Source organism: Anolis sagrei, chromosome 4 (assembly GCF_037176765.1).
Source record: "Anolis sagrei isolate rAnoSag1 chromosome 4, rAnoSag1.mat, whole genome shotgun sequence".
Lineage (NCBI taxonomy): Eukaryota > Metazoa > Chordata > Lepidosauria > Squamata > Dactyloidae > Anolis > Anolis sagrei.
In genome coordinates, this window is record NC_090024.1 from 204,781,562 (window position 1) to 204,798,841 (window position 17,280).

Genomic DNA, 17,280 nt, shown 5'->3' on the forward strand with positions numbered 1-17,280 from the left:
CCCCTTGATGTGTGGCTTGGCAGTGCAGGTGTAAGAGTGAATGGGATGGTTAGTTTTACAGTGCTGTGTGGTCCCAAGACAATGGAGTGACCAGTCAGGAATAAAACACAAGGAAAGGACTGGTGAAGGCAGTAGGGTACAGGGTGTATGGGACGGGGACAGGGTGGTTTGACGCTTACCTCGTACACCTGGAAAAAAGGGGGTTGGGATCAGCATTGTAGGAAGAGGGGGAAAAAAACACAGCAAGACTTAATCATGCGTTCAGCTCAGATCCCCGCCCATCAGAAGCTGGGGTGCTTAGGGCAGCCCACAGGATAGTCTTCTGTACCAGCCCTCCTAAGGGGGTTGCACACCTACTGAGCTCTCACCCTCTTTTTGAGTTTAGTGGGGAAAGATAAGACTGCACAGTACACATAGAGGAAAACAACGATCGCATCAGCAATACAAGTAATAACTTGCCATGCAGAAAGGTTGTGATGCAATCATGATTTTAAGAGTCAAGTCCTTTATTCTAAGTTTTCCACATGCATTTTTAAATGTCCACAGTCTGTTTCAGTTCAGCTTGCTCTTTTCATTTTTAAGGTAACCTCAAAACCTGATACCATTTCTGGTTTGATTTCTGGCTCAAAATAACCTGAAGAGCATAAAATCTCAGCATACTTAAAGGTCACCTCACAGTGAGGAAGCTGAGAATAGAAAGGTCATTTAACGGGAAGCATGCTGGGAACATTTGAAGTGCATGTAGAATTATTACAATAAAAGCTTGACTTAAAAAACAACAATGATAGCATCACTGTTAGATTATCACCCATCTACCTGTTGGGCCAACACATCCACAACATGACTCAGCCTAGCACATCTGACAAATATTGCTCAAAAACAAATCCAGCCTGGGAGCCTGAGCAGATTCTCATTTATATTCTAGAACCACAGTAATTACTTAGCAGAGATATCTGCTCTTGTGTAATCTAAAGAATTTCCACAGGCTCCTGGCCCTGACACCTCATTTGTCTCAGGATGAACTCAGCACACAGAACAGGGTTTCATTCCCACATATAGCCCACTTATTCCCCAACTCCCATTTCTCTCTTCCTTAACCTACCCAACTTTTCTTTTTCTTCTTCTTGGCATCTGCATCCTTGCCACTGCCAATGCTGGAATGGCTGGTGATGCTGTTCAGGCTAGATATGCTATCCGAGGAGTTTTGCCTCTTGATCCGCAGCTCTGGAGATACAGCAAAGCAAGGACTCACAATCCACAGCAGACACCCAGATGATCAATTATTGCTTCTCAACCACAAACAAAAAGCGCTTTGTTCCTGCTGATGTACTACAGTATAACCTTAGTTCTCCTGGGACCGGCCCAACAAAATAGGGATTTTATAGGTCTTCTGGGCAATTCTATAATATGCTTCTACCCTAGATGACCTAGCAAATTCCTATGCAACTGTATAGTAACTTTTGGTAGAAGTTATTCATTTCAATCCAGGACATTCAGTTTCCTTGGTAAGTTTGGAAATGTATGGTATTACTTAAGGCCAGTCTGTAAAAACACCCAAAAAGGCTACAATTCTTGCTGGGGGAAAATTAGTAATAAAAAAGTCATAAAGTCAAGAGAGGCATAAGGGAAGAGGAAAACAGTAAGGATGCAGCATAGTCAATTCACATCTCGGTGCAGAGATAGGTCTCTCCTAGACCCAAATCAGTCCAGAAAAAGCCCAAAACATGGTTAAATTATTCCTAAGACACCTCTCTCAGAACTTACGTCCCCTCCATACCTTTACCAGTCCTTTTTACATCACACAAAAAAATAAAATGGTACTGAGGGTTAGGCAAAAAAGTCCTCCGAGGTCTAGTGGGAGATGTAGCCTACAACATTGATGGTTGGGGCCCACCACTGTCCTAACAGAAGCTATTTAGCAGTGGATTCAAGCAAAACATTTGTAGGACCACAAGGACACTATGTAGAAAACTGTGCTCACCTTTGGGTGTAATGTCCGTCCCATTTAGAGCTCCCTGTATAACCGCCTGAGCTTCTGAATTCTTTTTCTTTAAAAAATCAATAGTTTCTCGCAAGTCCACCAGCTCAGTGTCCTGAAGATGATAAACAACTGATGAATTCCTAGGGTAATGTTAAATTTACTCATTAAAAAAATTAGTGGAGGAAATCAGGGATAGGGCGGAGGTCAAGAGTTTCCTAGCTGGAGGATGAATCTCTTCAGCTATCGGAGCTATCAGTGAAATCATCAGTTTCTACAGGCAATGAAATAGGCTAGATGAAGGCAAGAGTGCAGGTGGCATAGGTCATGGAATGAATAAAAGTGAAGGCAGACAAAGACTATTTTATGCCTACTATGAAGCAGTGAAGGTGACAAAAGGTATTATTCCTCCTTTATGCTATTTTCAGCACACCATCCAGCAGAATATTTCAAATAATGAAGGGTATATTGAGGTCACACTCAGATTGCCTGCTGTGATAAATTTGCCAGGCATTAAAGCAAAAAGTGATTCGTATCTAGTCCATTTTAAACTATGAATTTTAAATTAACATTTTTATATGTATGGATAATTTTAATGTGTAATGGTTTGTGTTTAAGTATTATATAATGATAGTTATTATTGGTAAAAACACCTTTTTAGATTTGGTCATTATTATCATTATTATTCAGAACAGGTTATTGAATTGTTTGGGAAGGTATTCACTGCATCATCTGGTCAATTTTCTTAAAATCTATTTCAGTTGTTGCAGACTGATTATGTGGACAAGATGTCCATCTCATCACAAGTAGTCTTGATCCTTGTCAGTCTTTGCTCTTACAATCTAGCAGATGTGTATTGGTTGGGTGGGTCCAATAATAATAATAATAATAATAATAATAATAATAATAATAATAATAATAAACCTTTATTTATACCCCACTACCATCTCCCCAAGGACTTGGTGCGGCTTACAGGAGGCCGAGCCCAAATGCATCAGTAAAAATAACAACAACAACAATACAACAAAATGAACTCAAAACAAAGCAATAAACATTTACAACACAGCACGACGCATTAAAATCTATGGCAGGGCCAAATGTAATAGTTAAAATTAAAAATATGCTGGGCATGACCAGGTGAAAAGGTAGGTAATTGTTATTTGGAGTTGTTGTTATTTGGAGGGGGATGGGGCATGCAGATATCCTGGGGACATATTGCATTTGGGGACATATTGCTTGGAGTTTCCTTATTCTGGGAAGGCACACTGGAACAACCACGTTTTCAAGCTCCTCCTCCAAGAGATTGTAAATGTCTAGGGGGAGATGTCTGCTGTCTTTAAGGAGGCTGTAGTGTGCCCTCTCCTAAAAAGGACCTTGTTGGACCCAGAGGTATGTTACCACTTCTGCCCTATCACTAATAACTTGCATTTTGGCGAGGTGCTTGAATGTGTGGTGACTAGCTAGTGTCAGATATACTTGGAAGAAACGGATTATCTGGACCCATTTCTGTCTAGTTTTAGTCCAGAGTATGATATCTAGAGTCTTGATTGCTCTGGCTGACAACCTACAGACAGGGTGAGTGCTACCTTGCTGATTCTCCTGGATCTTTCATTGATATAGCATTAATCATTGTATCTTACGAGGTGGTTCTAGCAGATGGGAGTAGGTAACACTATTATACATTGGTTCCCCTGCTATCTGCAAGGCCATTTCAAGAGAACGGGTGTCACAAGCCAGACAAAACTCAAATGGCAACTCCTTGGAATAACATCAAAAGAGTGCAAATAAACTTTTAAAAACCCACAGATTGTTTGTTGTTGTTCATTCATTCAGTTGCTTCCAACTCTTTGTGACTTCATGGACCAGCCCATGCCAGAGCTCCCTGTCGGCCGTCACCACCCCCAGCTCCTTCAAGGTCACTTCAAGTATGCCATCCATCCATCTTGCCCTTGGTCGGCCCTTTTTCCTTACATTTTCCCCAGAATAATTGTCTTCTCTAAGCTTTTCTGTCTTCTCATTATGTGGCCAAAATACTTCATCTTGGCCTCTAATATCCTTCCTTCCAATTAGCAGTCAGGCTTTATTTCCTGAAGTATGAATTGGTTGGATCTTCTCGGGGTCCAAGGCACTCTCAGAACTTTCCTCCAACACCACAGTTCAAAAGCATCCATCTTCCTTCGCTCAGATCGTAGGACACAGATTATAAGATGTGTGACCGTGGCTGCCTACTCCCTGTCTTATTATTAAAGAAATGGGAATAAAGTAATTTAGATTTCAAGTCTGTGAAGACTGCCAGATGTTCCCTTAAGATATGCAAACATAAACCACAAACCCATACCAGTGGCAATCCTGCAAGTTGGTGCATGAGACAACACCTGATAAACAGGTGATGTGGCAAATTCTAAAACCATGGTGTCTGCTAGATGAAGGTAACATAAAGTAAGACCTGGATAATCAATGTGTTACATGGATGGCACGGGAGGGGAAGAGAGAAATAAGGGTGAATTAACTGAAATTGAATCCTGATAAAACAAAGGCTCTGTGGATTGGAAATTCTCAAGTCTGGGAAATGGGGAAATTATCTGGAAGGGATTGCATACATTCTGAAGGAACAGTTGTGTAGTTCAGGATACTTCTAGATCCATCTAGATCCACAGAAAGAAATTAATTGGTTCCAAGTGCAAGGTGACAGCTTTGACTGGTTCATCAGCTATGGCCTTTTTAGGAAAGGATAACTTAGCCACAGTAATTCATGGACTATTAATTCCCCAATTAGATTACTACAGTGGGATTTATAATGGGCTGTCTTTAGTAAATGCAGTAGCTAGACTGGAATTTCATTCACATATCACATAACACAAGTTCTAAAGGAATAGCGCTGGCTGCCAATAGGTTTCTAGTCTGATGTGCAATGTTACTATTAGGTAGATTGGGAATTAGTTGACTGGCCAAATCCAAAAAGGTGCCTACCAATGGCTCCTCCTCATCCTGGAGAGAAGTGACTAGTTGGGTGCCACAAGGTTTGGTTCTGGACCCAATGCTATTCAATAGCTTTATGATTTCGACTATAGAATAAATGGCATGCTTATCAAATCTGAAGGTGATACAAAATTGGGAGAGATAGCTAATATCCTGAAGATCCGGATCAGAATCCAAAATGACCTTAACAGATTAGAGAGCTGGACCAAAAGTAACAAAATGAATTTCAACGGGGAGAAATGTATGGTACTACACTTGGGCGATAAAAATAAAGTGCACAGTTATAGGATGGGTGACACAGGGCTTGAAAACAGTACACGTGAAAGGGATCTAAGACTCTTAATAGGCCACAAGATGAACATGAACCAACAGTGTGATTCAGCAGCTTAAAAAGCCAATGGGATTTTAAGCTCAAAAGGAATATAGTGTCGGCGGAGTGAAAACATAGTCCCACTCTATTCTGTTTTGGTGAAACTTCACCAGGAGTACAACACTGGAACTGAACACCAGTTCTGTGTACCACAGTTCACGAAGGACATTGACCGATTAGAACGTTATCAGAAAAGGACAACCAAAATGATCAAAAGTTTGGAAGCCAAGCCCTATGAGGAGCAACTAAGGAAACTGGGAATGTTTAGCTTCGATAAATAAAACCTAAGAGGGGACATAAAAGTCAAGTTTAAATATTTGAAAAGATGTCACATTGATGAAGGGACAAGCTTGTTTTGTGCTCCCCTGGAGACTAGGACATGGAATGATTGATTCAAATTGCAGGAAAAAAAGATTCCACCTAAAGTTTAGGAAGAACTGTTCGGCAGTGGGATATGCCACCTCAGAGTGTGTTGGAGTCTCCTTCTCTGGAGGTTTGTAAGCAGAGGTTGGATGACCATCTACCTGGAGTGCTTTGTGTGTTCCCAAATGGCAGGGGTGGACTGAATGGCCCTTGTGGTCTATTTCAGCTCTATGATTCCATGATCTCAATATGTTGGCAATAACATTTTCATCCCTTTTTTTGTGTGTCAGGAGTGACTTGAGAAACTGCAAGTTGTTTCTGGTGTGAGATAAATCCGTAAACACCTTGGAACCTAAATGGCTTGGGACCTACTTGAGGTAGCACCTCTCTCTCATTCTCTCTCTGTGTGTCTGTCTCTCACTCTGCCCAATAATTGAGATCTATCGGAGAGGCCTTCCTCTGTGTCCCTTCAGTAGGGGAAATACATTTGAGAGAACATGGGGGAGTGCCTTTCCAGTGGTGACATCCTTGCTATGGAATTTCCTACCCCGGAGGTCCAATTAGCATCAAACTTGGAATCATTTCAGAGCCAAGTTGAAACTTGGCTTTCAATTATCAAATCATTTATTTCGGTCATTGAGGCTTTCAATTAAAGCCTTCAGGCCAAACTTATTTTATCAAGGCTGCACATAGTTTATGGTTTTATCATTCAAGATTTTTTAGTAGTCTGCTTTAAATTGATAAACTATTTCATGTATTTTTAATCTTTTTCAAAACTTTAGTTATTATTTACAGTTTGAAATTGATTTATTATAAGCCCCTCTGAGATCATCAGATAAAGGGTAGGATGCAAATATTCTGAGAGAAAGCAAGAGCCTCTGCTACCACAGCTAGGCATCCTTGCCAAGAGCAATTGACAAGAAAAAGCCCAAATAATCTATTTTCTTTCAGGGACTCAATTGTGTACTATGAATCAACCTAAGCCTAGAGGAAAGGCATGCTCTGTTGTCCATTAACAATCTTCAGTGTGATCAGATATGAGTATTTAAGAAAAAAGGCCTTTTAATATTCCTTTAGTTGCACTTCCTGCTTCGGACTCAATATAAATTTGCTTGCATTTCAAAATCCTTTGTATTATAGAGAGGAACAAGTCATTGGAAGAAAGAATTGTTTTGTGCAAAAAACAAACAAAAACCGCAGCAAGTTCTGGCATCAGGCAACAGGAAACTTCCCTTCCCTAGGTGGACAGTTCTGCTTTCAGCTGCATTTCTAGTATAGATGTAATTCAAAAATTATTCAACTCTACGTGGATGTATAATAAATAATCTTTTTTTTACTTTTTTGTGTCCAGATCCCTGTGAGACAGATCAGTATATGTTTAACAGACAGCATAATTGATCTTGAGAAATGTGATATTGATGGGAATTCGGTAGAAAAAGATGAAGAAACTCAGGGAAGCAGAGATATTTTCATAGGACTTACCTTCTCTTCTGCAGTATCTGCAAGCTGTCGGAGACGGGATGTCATGTTCACCAGGCTCTGCTCAAAGGCAGCTACTAAGTTAGCCTGTGAAAAAAGGAAGAGATTATCAGGCCAAAACACTAAGTAAGAACATCGTTACACAAAGAAACAGTATTGGGGGGGGGGGGGGGGAGGGGTGACAGTTCGCTAAGACATGCTGTGATAATCTTGACTGCTTCTTCCCAACACAGAGAGAAGTGAAGAATCCTAGGTTTTCTCAACAAGAAGGTGGATATTTCCAACCATTGCTTGCATCAATGTTCTGCTGAAGCCTTGGCTCTATTGTGATTCTCTGATTGTCAGGAAGAAGGTGCAGAAACGTAAAGTGTGGCTGGCCTGTTCTCTAAAGACCGACCATAATTGAAACTAGAGTGAGGAAACAAACATTGATGGTTTGTGTTTCTACTTTATAGAGTTTAGAGTCCTGCTGACATGTCTCTCCTTATCCAGGTCTGAACTGTAGTGGGAAAGTGGCGATACCAGAGCTAGTCCTGCACTGGAGTACCTGTTGGGTGCAGCAGCCTGATGTACTCCATCTCCTGCCAATTCTGAGTAGTGAAGAGGGCTAGGGCTTGTTTTCTGTCCTGCTTGGGGCCGAATAGAGGAGCAAAAGCTTCCTCACCCCACCCCTGACTTCTGATTTCATACTACATTGCAGATAAACAAGAACAATTCAGAAACATAATCTTGTCTCTTGGGGAAATAGGGGAAGGAGAGTCCAGATGATGTTGACTAATAAAGATGGATCACAGTTTATAGACTCCTGCATGTGAAATTAACACAGAAGGTCCCAGATTAAATTCTTATCACCTAACAATCTCAGAAAAAGACCATTCTTTTTTTAAAATTGTGTGTCTACATTGCAGAATGAATACAGTTTGACACCATTTAAGTGCTGTAGCTCAATTCTATGAAATCATAGATGTTGTTGTTTGGTGAGGCATCAACACTCTTTGGTAAAGATGGCTAAAGAACTATAAATCCTATAATTACATAGCATTGGGCTACAGCAGTTAAAATGGTGTCAAACTGCATTCATTCTACAGTGAGCAGAAACACCCTAAGATCCTGAAGAGAAAACTCAGAAACAGTGCATGAGTAAAACAGGAAGTATCCACTAGAGGGTGCTGTCATTACGTGCTAAGTATATAAAAGTCCCTTCCATCAGAACATGCACCACTTCCCAGTTTCCTGTGATCATTTTCTGGGATTTGCCACAAGGCAACCAGATTAGAGCTCTGGACTACATGGCTACCATGGACATTCAGAACAGTCCATATCCTACCCAAGTCTCAAGTGGTTTATTCAGAAGCTGAACATCCAAGTGGAGTGCATTTCTAAATATCGGAGCTGGAATATGTTCTAGATTTGGTGGAGGGCTTCTAGGGACTGCAAGGCTATCTTTGTAATGTCAACAAACTATCTTCCTCTATACATATCACTTCTGCCAAGAGGCACCTGTGCCAAGACAGACAACACAAGGCAACTCACATTGGCTGAGAGCTGGGAAGTGAGTGTGGCCACCTTCTCTTGGGATGACTCCAACTCACGGCGCAGTTTACGGATTTGCTGCAAGAGAGGGAAAGGGGGGAAAGAGGACAGTTAGGAAGCAGGAAAGCCCTTGGCTCTCCACCAACGGTCAAGAGCAACACAGTGGCGTGGCAAGGTGGAAAGAGAAGATCTTACTGTACCTCAGACTGCATCCTCTCCTCAGCCTGGCAGCACGTGATGGGGCAGAAGAGAGACAGAGAGGGAGGTGGTTAGGGTGTAAGAAGCGGAGTCATTCCAGCCACAGGCAGGCAGCCATGCAGAGAGCCCAGGCCAATCACCAACATCAAGTCTCTGCATTCACCACATGCATACATCCCATCACCCTCCCTGTGGCAATGTAACTCAGATACTGTTCCCGATCTTGCAGATATGACATGCCATGTTCTGAATTAGCAGCTTTCCATTCCACCCCACTTGAATAGATTGGACCATAGGGTGGCTGCTGAAAGACAACACAAAGAACCAAAAGGATGGAATAGGTCAAGTGAAGTAGGGAATACAGCTTACTGAGGAGTATGTTGAGGAAGCACTGGATGCCAGGGACAGCACGGATCCATGAACTGTAATAAAAGGAAGAGAGAAAGGTGTGTCATGGGGCAACTCATGGCCAAGGAAGGGAGAACAATTGGTCACGGGAAAGGCCTAAGGAGCATTAGCATACACAGGTATTAGGGAAAGGATGAGAACCTAGAGACCAGGGATGCAAAACAGCAAGACCGGCACGAAGAGCATCCAGAGTCAATAATAGACTCTTATGATGCCAAATTGGGGAAATCTGATGAGAAATCTGAGTATTTAGGAAAAGAGGTGAGATTCTTTTACTAGTTCTTGATTATAATCCTTTTAGTGAACATACTAAGGGTGCTTCCACTCAGGGCTTAAACCTGCTCCCCAAACCCTTTTCAAAGACCCAGGCTTTCTCAGAGGGTTATCCCCATTCCAATGCAGCAACTACCAATCCAAGCATAATTCCTCTGCAAGCCCAACCATAACTCATCCCTTTCCCTGACAGTTACACCATTATTGCCATATGCAGCATGATGTTTTCTTCATATGGACTACACAGATCCAGTATAAATATATATCTTGAAAAAGGAGAAAAAGAGAGCTTGCAGCAAAATGGGAGGACTGGTATTTTGAACCACATAGGGTGCCTACCTACCAAGTCCTGGTGATAGATATGCTGGTCATGCAGGAGGAAAATGATGTCCAAAAGGGTACTGATTATATCCACTCAGAACTTCCACCCCTACCTCTACCATGGCACATTGCCTCCCCATTGAGAAAATAACAGTTCCCCCGAGTGCCCCAGCCACCTGCCAAAGCATCCTGTGCTCTTTTGAAGACATGATGGACAGAATGTGTTGTGACTGTATCCCTCTCACCATTATTACTGAGGAGGAGACTCTTGTCCTCCTGGCTGGGTGCAGGACTCTCACCATCATCCACAGGGTCGCGAAAAGAGCCTGATCGGATCATGCCCTTGGGCCGGTCTGCCAGGGAGAGGGTGCTGCCCATAGGGGAGGCGTTGTACAGCTCAAAGGTGGAGTCATGAGTGGGGATGCTGTTAGAGCGGGTGATCCTCGGGGTGTTGGTTGCCGTGGGACTCACTGCAGGAGAAGGGGGCAGGACAGGAGAGGCTAATCAGAGCAGCTCAAAGCCAGGGATGGAGTCTGGGAAACTAGGGGTGCTGCAGGAAAGAGGGATCATAGCCAGGATGGAGATAGAAGGTAAAGGCAAGAGGAGCAAAAACAGACCACAGCTGGCATGCAAGCCTTGGTTGATACCTATGTTACTGTATCATTCATACAAGTTTATGCTTGGAGTAACACCGTATTAGCACTAATAACTAACGTCGTAGTGCTAATATTACCAATTAGCACTATATCAACATGGTACTCCCTGTTTTTTTTCTTATTTGTACAATTATAATGGCCAATAAGATCATTCTGAGTGCAGCCTGAAGGCTGGATTGAGGACCAGAGGGATTTTTGTGTTCTCCAAATGACCCCCTAATAATGTTTGTTTCAATATTTTTTTTCCAAATTTGTGAATATTTTCAATACTTTCAAATATTTTCAAAGGTCCACCATGATATATAAGAGGGCATTTCCATTGTTTGGAAACTCCTTGGGCTCCTTCACCGTTCAAACAATTTTTTTGTAAAATAGTGAGTGTGATTTCTACCATGTTTTGAATCCAACATGGATTTTTTGAGACAGGAAGTGAAAAAGGAAATTATTTCTGCCCTCTTTCTGCTCTTAAAAAAAGTCTCTCATAGGTCTACAATGGTTTAGCAGGCTCCCACAACTCGGTGGAAATGCACCCTTGTCCTCTAAAGGGCAAATGTTTCTTCTATTTGTTTGACAGGAGTGGATGTGGTGAGTAGGTGAAGACCTCCAAAGTTTCCTATGGGACTGAGGCAACCTGCTACCCTTCAACATTTGCCCAACCCTGATCTAGAGAGTCACACAACTCCCATGCCTGGTTTAGAAAGAAGAAAATTACAAGGAAGGGGTCTCAGAAAAATATAAACTGGCATCTGCTTCAACATGAACGAACTGACTTCCAAGTTTTGTTTCATGGGAAAACAGATAAGAAGGGAAAACCAACCAATATTAGTGAGTGGAGCCTTTCCAACCAATGACATGGAGAGAGCAGGGGGGGAAGGCAGCTCAGACTGGTCATCTGACTCCTGTAGCCCTCCAATTGTATGGGAATGCCGCCTCTCCTTGGCTTCCTCCTGGGACTGGACTTGATACCTGCCAAAACCAAGGGAGGAATAGAATGAGACAAGCAGAATTTTGAAAGAAGGTCATCCCAAAATTGGTTTAAAGTGCAGTTTAATTAGCCAGTCACCATGATCATAATCAAAGTAGCTAATTAAGACCAGATTAATGGAAATATCAAGGGACCAAGCTTGGATTCAGACATCTTTGCACATTGTATAACAAGGTGGGAATCGTGTGCCCACTGAGATATTGCTGGACTGAATCTCCCAAAATTCCCACTATTGTTTGATTGGTGGAAGCTGACATCCCTGGAGGGCCTCATGATCCCCGCCTCTGATCTATAGCAACAGAAGAAGTACAGATCACTGGGAACTATTAACTAATTGGAATTTGAGGGTGTCAATCTACACACATCAACCTGTTAACATTTTACTGAAATCTCTTCATCCATGCAGAAATCCCAGTAAATCTTTTAACATAGTTAAGGCGATCAATACAGGGCACAATTTTCTGTTAACAGTAAAATATACAGTTCTCTGCACAATATTTCATTCTTGTGCACATTATTTATAAATAATGCTCTGTTGTGCACGGTCCTCAATTCTACTGCAGGCTTCAGAAAACAACAAATAAAACAAGCCATTCATAAGGAATGACATTTACAAGGATTTCTGCTCCAGAGAAATGGCAAAGCCGCTGCTCCTCCCATCAGATGTATAGAAGCAATAGAAGCAAGACATGAAGATGTAACCAGATCTTCATCTGTTTTTATCCGAACAGAAACAGGGTGGGCCACTTTATAAACTAGCATAGCAAATTGATTTACTACGGGTCCCTGCCTCTGGAATACCACAACAGCTCAGGTTCCCAGCTTAAGATGATAAACAGAAGACTCAGAATTATACACAGTATTCATTTCTGACAAACACTGGAATTGCTTTGGCTGATCATCATATCCTGGCAAAGCCATAGTGAAAAATGGTAGGATGGAAAAAAGGATTACCTTAGTCCCTTCTTCGGCAATGTATTCCGGTCACGATTAGAGCTGAAGGGAAGGAAGTGAATAAGAGTATTTGCTAATTAGATGCTTGCGTACAGCTGTGCTTCATAATAGAGAAGAAGTTAGGAAGATTTGGGAATGCAAACCATATTCAAATGAAGAACCTATATTTTGTATTTGCACCAGTGATGCTATTAGAATTTGCCTCGTATCCTGATAAAAAAGGCTTCTTTAGGTTTTCTATAATGATCCCACACTGCACTGGTGTTCCATCACTTTACCTTCACCTCCTTTTATTGGGAGTACCATGAGAATTTAATCACAGGGATTGGTATCTGCTTTATGAAAGGGGTGGGAGCTTTATGTTTTAAACTTCATTTTCCAGATGTTCTAGCAAAGGATTGTGGGAGCTGTAGTACCAAGGGTCCCAAAGATTCCCCAGCCCTGCTTTCTAAAACCTCCCAAGATCTAATGGGGCATGCTATCAGATAAAAGCTACCCCATTCCCTTTCTTCTACCTCTCCAGATGTGAGATCCTGGGGCTTCCTGTCCAGGCCATCTCACTGGGCTCCTCTTCGGCAGCAACAGGTGGGGTAGGAGAAGTTGTAGGGCCTGTTGTGTTGCCTGCTGAGAAGGCACTGTGCAGGCTCATAGGCATCTGTAAGGATTCCATGCTCCTGTGTAAGCCCGAAAGCTTGGGGTACATGCGGGTTTCCTTGGGGATGCTGAAGCCACCCATGAGCTCCAGGCCCTGGGAAAAGCTAGCAGAATTAATATTGAGGACTGGAGCAGGGCTTGGCGTGAAGCATGATGTAATGTGGCTGCCCACATTCACTGCAGTCAGGTGGGCCTCCTGCAGTTTGCCTCCATGCATTTGGTGCAGTTCACTTGAAGAAGGAAGATCCAGGCTGTTGGAGTTCACCTTGTCCAAGTTGGCCAAAGAAGGGGCTTTTACATAGCTTTTGGCAGCTGATCTGCAGGAGAAGAAGAGAGAATTGGGATACAGCTATGAGCAGAGGCCTAGGATTTTCCATAACAAGGACGCATTGTTCATTGTTTAATGTAAATTGTGGCACAAAAATAAAACCCAGATATAAGATTAGAGAACTTTTGGGAACAGGGACTTTCATTTTAAAAATAGTGTGCTTCTAGCAATTCTGACAACAAAGCAAAGCATGGGGAGAATACCTTTTACAGAATTCTAGCCATGCCAGTATGAACGGACCTTTCTGTAACAGCAGCGAAACGATCACAACTGTAAGACTATCATGTATGGGGTGGGAGCTGAAGTCTGAAGGAACTGGCAGGACCTTGGCATCTCAACACAGCATAGTCATAAAAGTCACTTTCACCTGTTTGGTACTCATCATACTCATGTTAAGTGTATTACATCCAAAGATATGGCCAAGAACAAACAGTTTACATTTGGAATTCTTTACAATTTTAACATGAAGCCTCTCTACGTAAAGATCACTGTTTTGTCCCAACAAGTCACCGTACGGCATTCAAGAATCAGTCAGAAGGTATAACTTGTGCTGATCTGGGTTTCTTTCTGGCACCACGTCAAAACCTGCCTTTTGACAAAAGCCTTGGAGCCTAACATATTTTTTCCAAAACTACATATACACTGCTTTAACTGTTTTAACCTCTTAAGTTGTTCCAACTTGTTTAATATGTTTTCTTCTGTTTCAATTGTTCAAAAACTTAAATTACAATTGAACTGTTTAATGTGTTTTTATTTGGACCCTGCCCTGAGATCACACAACATATGGTGGGATACAAACATTTTAATTAATAAATAATACCCTTCTGATAACAAATGGCAAGCATTCTTGTTCCCACAACAGGAGAAAAGTGCTCTTGTTGTATACAGTCTGATAACAGAAAAGCAAGTCGGTTTTCAGGCATCCTTAGAAATCCACATAGTTCCTACCTGAGTGGTGTTGGTGGCAGCTCAGCAACTTTGGCAGGAGCCTGGTGGCCCACTTGACCCTTTGGAGTATTTTCAGGGGAGCCAATACTTTTAAGTGAGACACAATCAGAGTCCAGTGCCACAGCTTTGGCTTTGGCTTTCTCTTTCTCCCTGTCAGTCTGATTCACTGGCACTGGTGTGCTCCGACCTGTGCCAATTTTAGAGGGCTCCTTGAGTCGTGAGACAGAGATGCCCCCTTTGGTGCTGAGAAGACTGGGGTCAATGCTGCTGCTGACAGGCCGTGGACCATTACGGCCACCAGTCACACTCATGGAGCTAGATTTGGCTGGGCGTGGTAGGCTCCGATACTGGATGTTGGTACGGGCCCCAGGGGCCATAAAACCAGGTTCCCCAGCATTGGAGACATCCAGGCTGGTTTTTCTGCCATTGACTGGCTTGACAGGGATGCTGGAATTCTTCTGGATCTTGCCAAGTGTGGCTGACCCACCGGCTTGCATCACTGTGGCAGTGCCAGTTGCGGGAGGTGGCTTTTTGTTGTACCCAAAGGAACCAGAAGTGGTGGTTCGTGTGAGCCCAGAAGGAGGCTTCTTGGCATCTGAAATCCGATCTCGGCCAGCATCAGAAGAAGAGCGTTGCAGGCCAGCATTCTTCACAGACAACTTGTTCTTGTCTGTAGCTTTTGCTTCAGGTTTACCTGAAAGAAAGAGTAAAAAAGGATCCAGTGTAACTGTCAAACTTTTTCCTTCTTGACAGGAAAGATAGATTTGACTCAAAACCATCCCTTAACTTTCCATCTATCATGCTCAAAGTGGAAGACACAAAGTTGATTAAATTACAGGATTGATACTTTGCTGACTGCAAACCCAACTCCCTCTTTCTCTGAACTCCCACAGAAAGCAATGAACGTAAGCAAATATGCAAAAATCTCAAGGGTGTTTGTGTAAGAAATTACAAGCACTACTAGTAATTTCTATTTGCTCAGCACAAAATATAATTTGCCATATGCATTAGCAGCCACAGATGTCAACATTCATCTGAAGAACCTGTGCCAGATCAGATACAATGTCATGAATACAGGCAGTCCCTAAGTTACAAACAAGATATGTTCTGTAGATTTGTTCTTAAGCTGGATTTGTATATATGTTGCATTTTAAGTGTAACTCCAGCCTGCTCTCTCTCCCTCCCCCGATATATATATATATATATATATATATATATATATATATATATGGAACCTCCAGTGGTGCGATGGGTTAATGCTCTGAACTGCTGAACTTGCTAACCAAAAGGCTGCAGCTTCAAATCTGGGGAGTGGGGTGAGCTCCCGCTGTTAGCCCCAGCTTCTGCCAACCTAACAGTTCAAAAACATGCAAATGTGAGTAGATCAATAGGTACCACTCTGGCAGGAAGGTAATGGCACTCCATGCAGTAATGCTAGCCACATGACCTTGGAAGTGTCTACGGACAACGCCGGCTCTTTGGCTTAGAAAGCCCCCAGCGTCGGACACGACTGGACTTAATGTCAGGGGAAAACCTTTACCTTAACTATAAGCTTTGGATAGCATCAGCAAAAGTTAACACTCTTGTGAATTTTGTTTTGCTGTCTGTGCCCTTGCTTAGAAAATTTCAACTCACTTGGCTTGTTGTGAAAACAAGGATTGGTGATAAAGCTTCAGAGGAGCCACCTTTTCCACATAATAACTCTTTCAGGAGTGAATTTCTCTTCCTAGGGGTAGAATTCTCTCACTTCCTGTTGTTTTATCCCAGTTCCTAACTATGAATTGTTTGTAACTTGGATTTTTGTAATTCGAGGATTGCCTATAAAATTGTGGCTCCTTGAATGCCTCACCAGAAGAACACAAAGTAAACAGACAGCTACATTCTCTGCTCCAGCCTCACCTGCCACTTTGAGGGTCTGAGCTGTATGGGTAATGGGGGAAGTCACTGCCACAGGGGGATTCTTGCCCTTTTTCAAGGAACCTGGTGGGCCCAAACTGACAGGCTTTTTCAGCTCCCCGCCTTTAGCAGGAACCTCATCACAGCTTTCAGAGCGCTCTCGTCGCCACTTGGAGGAACTGTGCTCCATTTTCAGGCTCCCACTGTCATAGTCCATCTTCTTCTGAGCTTTCTCCTCTGGCTCACCATACCAATTCAGTCCACTCTCTGCCAGCGATCGCTTCTCAGAGTCTGTGCGCAGCTGTAAGGTAAGTACCACAATGAGATGGAGTTAGTTTTGATTCCCTCACAACATAACACTCCCCAGCCTTCTAAATACAAAGGAAGTTGTTTTGCACCAAATAAGACTATTGGTTCTCTTAACACAATATTGTCTATTCTGACCAGCAGTGATTCTCCAATACCTTAAATTAAAGTTCACTTCTATTTTCCGTTACCTGATCTTCATAAAGATATACATACTCAACATAAAAAGTCAATATCCATACAAATTAATAAAATTGTAATGATTACATTTAAAACTAAACAGTTCATAGTAGAGAAATAAGAAGTACTGATTCCATTTAGATTCCTTCTCCAGTTTCAACTCTGTTGAATAGAACACAAAAATACTAGCTTCTGGATGCACCACGAGTATTTGCAGACTACCTACCGCTATGGCAGAGTTCCTGCGGGAAGCTGTAGGAGTAGAAGGCAATGAATTGAGGGAGGAGCTGGCATTGAATTCTTCAGAGCTGAGATTGTCTGAGGCATCACTGAGGCCACTGCTGATGGAACTGCTCTCATCCCAGCTGAAATGGAGGAAACAGAAAAGTTGGCAACAGGATCCATACTTCCAATAGCTCATGAAAGGAAGACCAGTACCCTATTGATGCACTATGCTAGCATAAAAACAAT

At 42.4% G+C, this 17,280-nt stretch overlaps 1 protein-coding gene across 9 annotated transcripts in view; it reads right to left on the bottom strand.

Moving 5' to 3' along the window:
* The window catches only part of NAV1 (neuron navigator 1), a 340,794-nt gene that overhangs the window by 19,657 nt on the left and 303,857 nt on the right, over positions 1–17,280 (bottom strand). For 4 of the 9 annotated variants that reach the window (XM_067468112.1, XM_060772504.2, XM_067468114.1 and 1 more), the window contains 13 exons: positions 17,036–17,174; positions 16,327–16,624; positions 14,428–15,121; positions 13,013–13,468; positions 12,498–12,539; positions 11,376–11,524; positions 10,148–10,372; positions 9,270–9,322; positions 8,903–8,926; positions 8,703–8,780; positions 7,173–7,256; positions 1,982–2,093; positions 1,103–1,224 (listed from right to left, as the gene is read on the bottom strand). In XM_067468112.1, coding sequence (XP_067324213.1) covers positions 1,103–1,224; positions 1,982–2,093; positions 7,173–7,256; positions 8,703–8,780; positions 8,903–8,926; positions 9,270–9,322; positions 10,148–10,372; positions 11,376–11,524; positions 12,498–12,539; positions 13,013–13,468; positions 14,428–15,121; positions 16,327–16,624; positions 17,036–17,174 — 2,476 coding nt within the window. The remainder of the gene's footprint in view (positions 1–1,102; positions 1,225–1,981; positions 2,094–7,172; positions 7,257–8,702; positions 8,781–8,902; positions 8,927–9,269; positions 9,323–10,147; positions 10,373–11,375; positions 11,525–12,497; positions 12,540–13,012; positions 13,469–14,427; positions 15,122–16,326; positions 16,625–17,035; positions 17,175–17,280) is intronic. The other 5 variants (XM_067468116.1, XM_067468118.1, XM_067468117.1 and 2 more) reach the window with 5 other exon arrangements.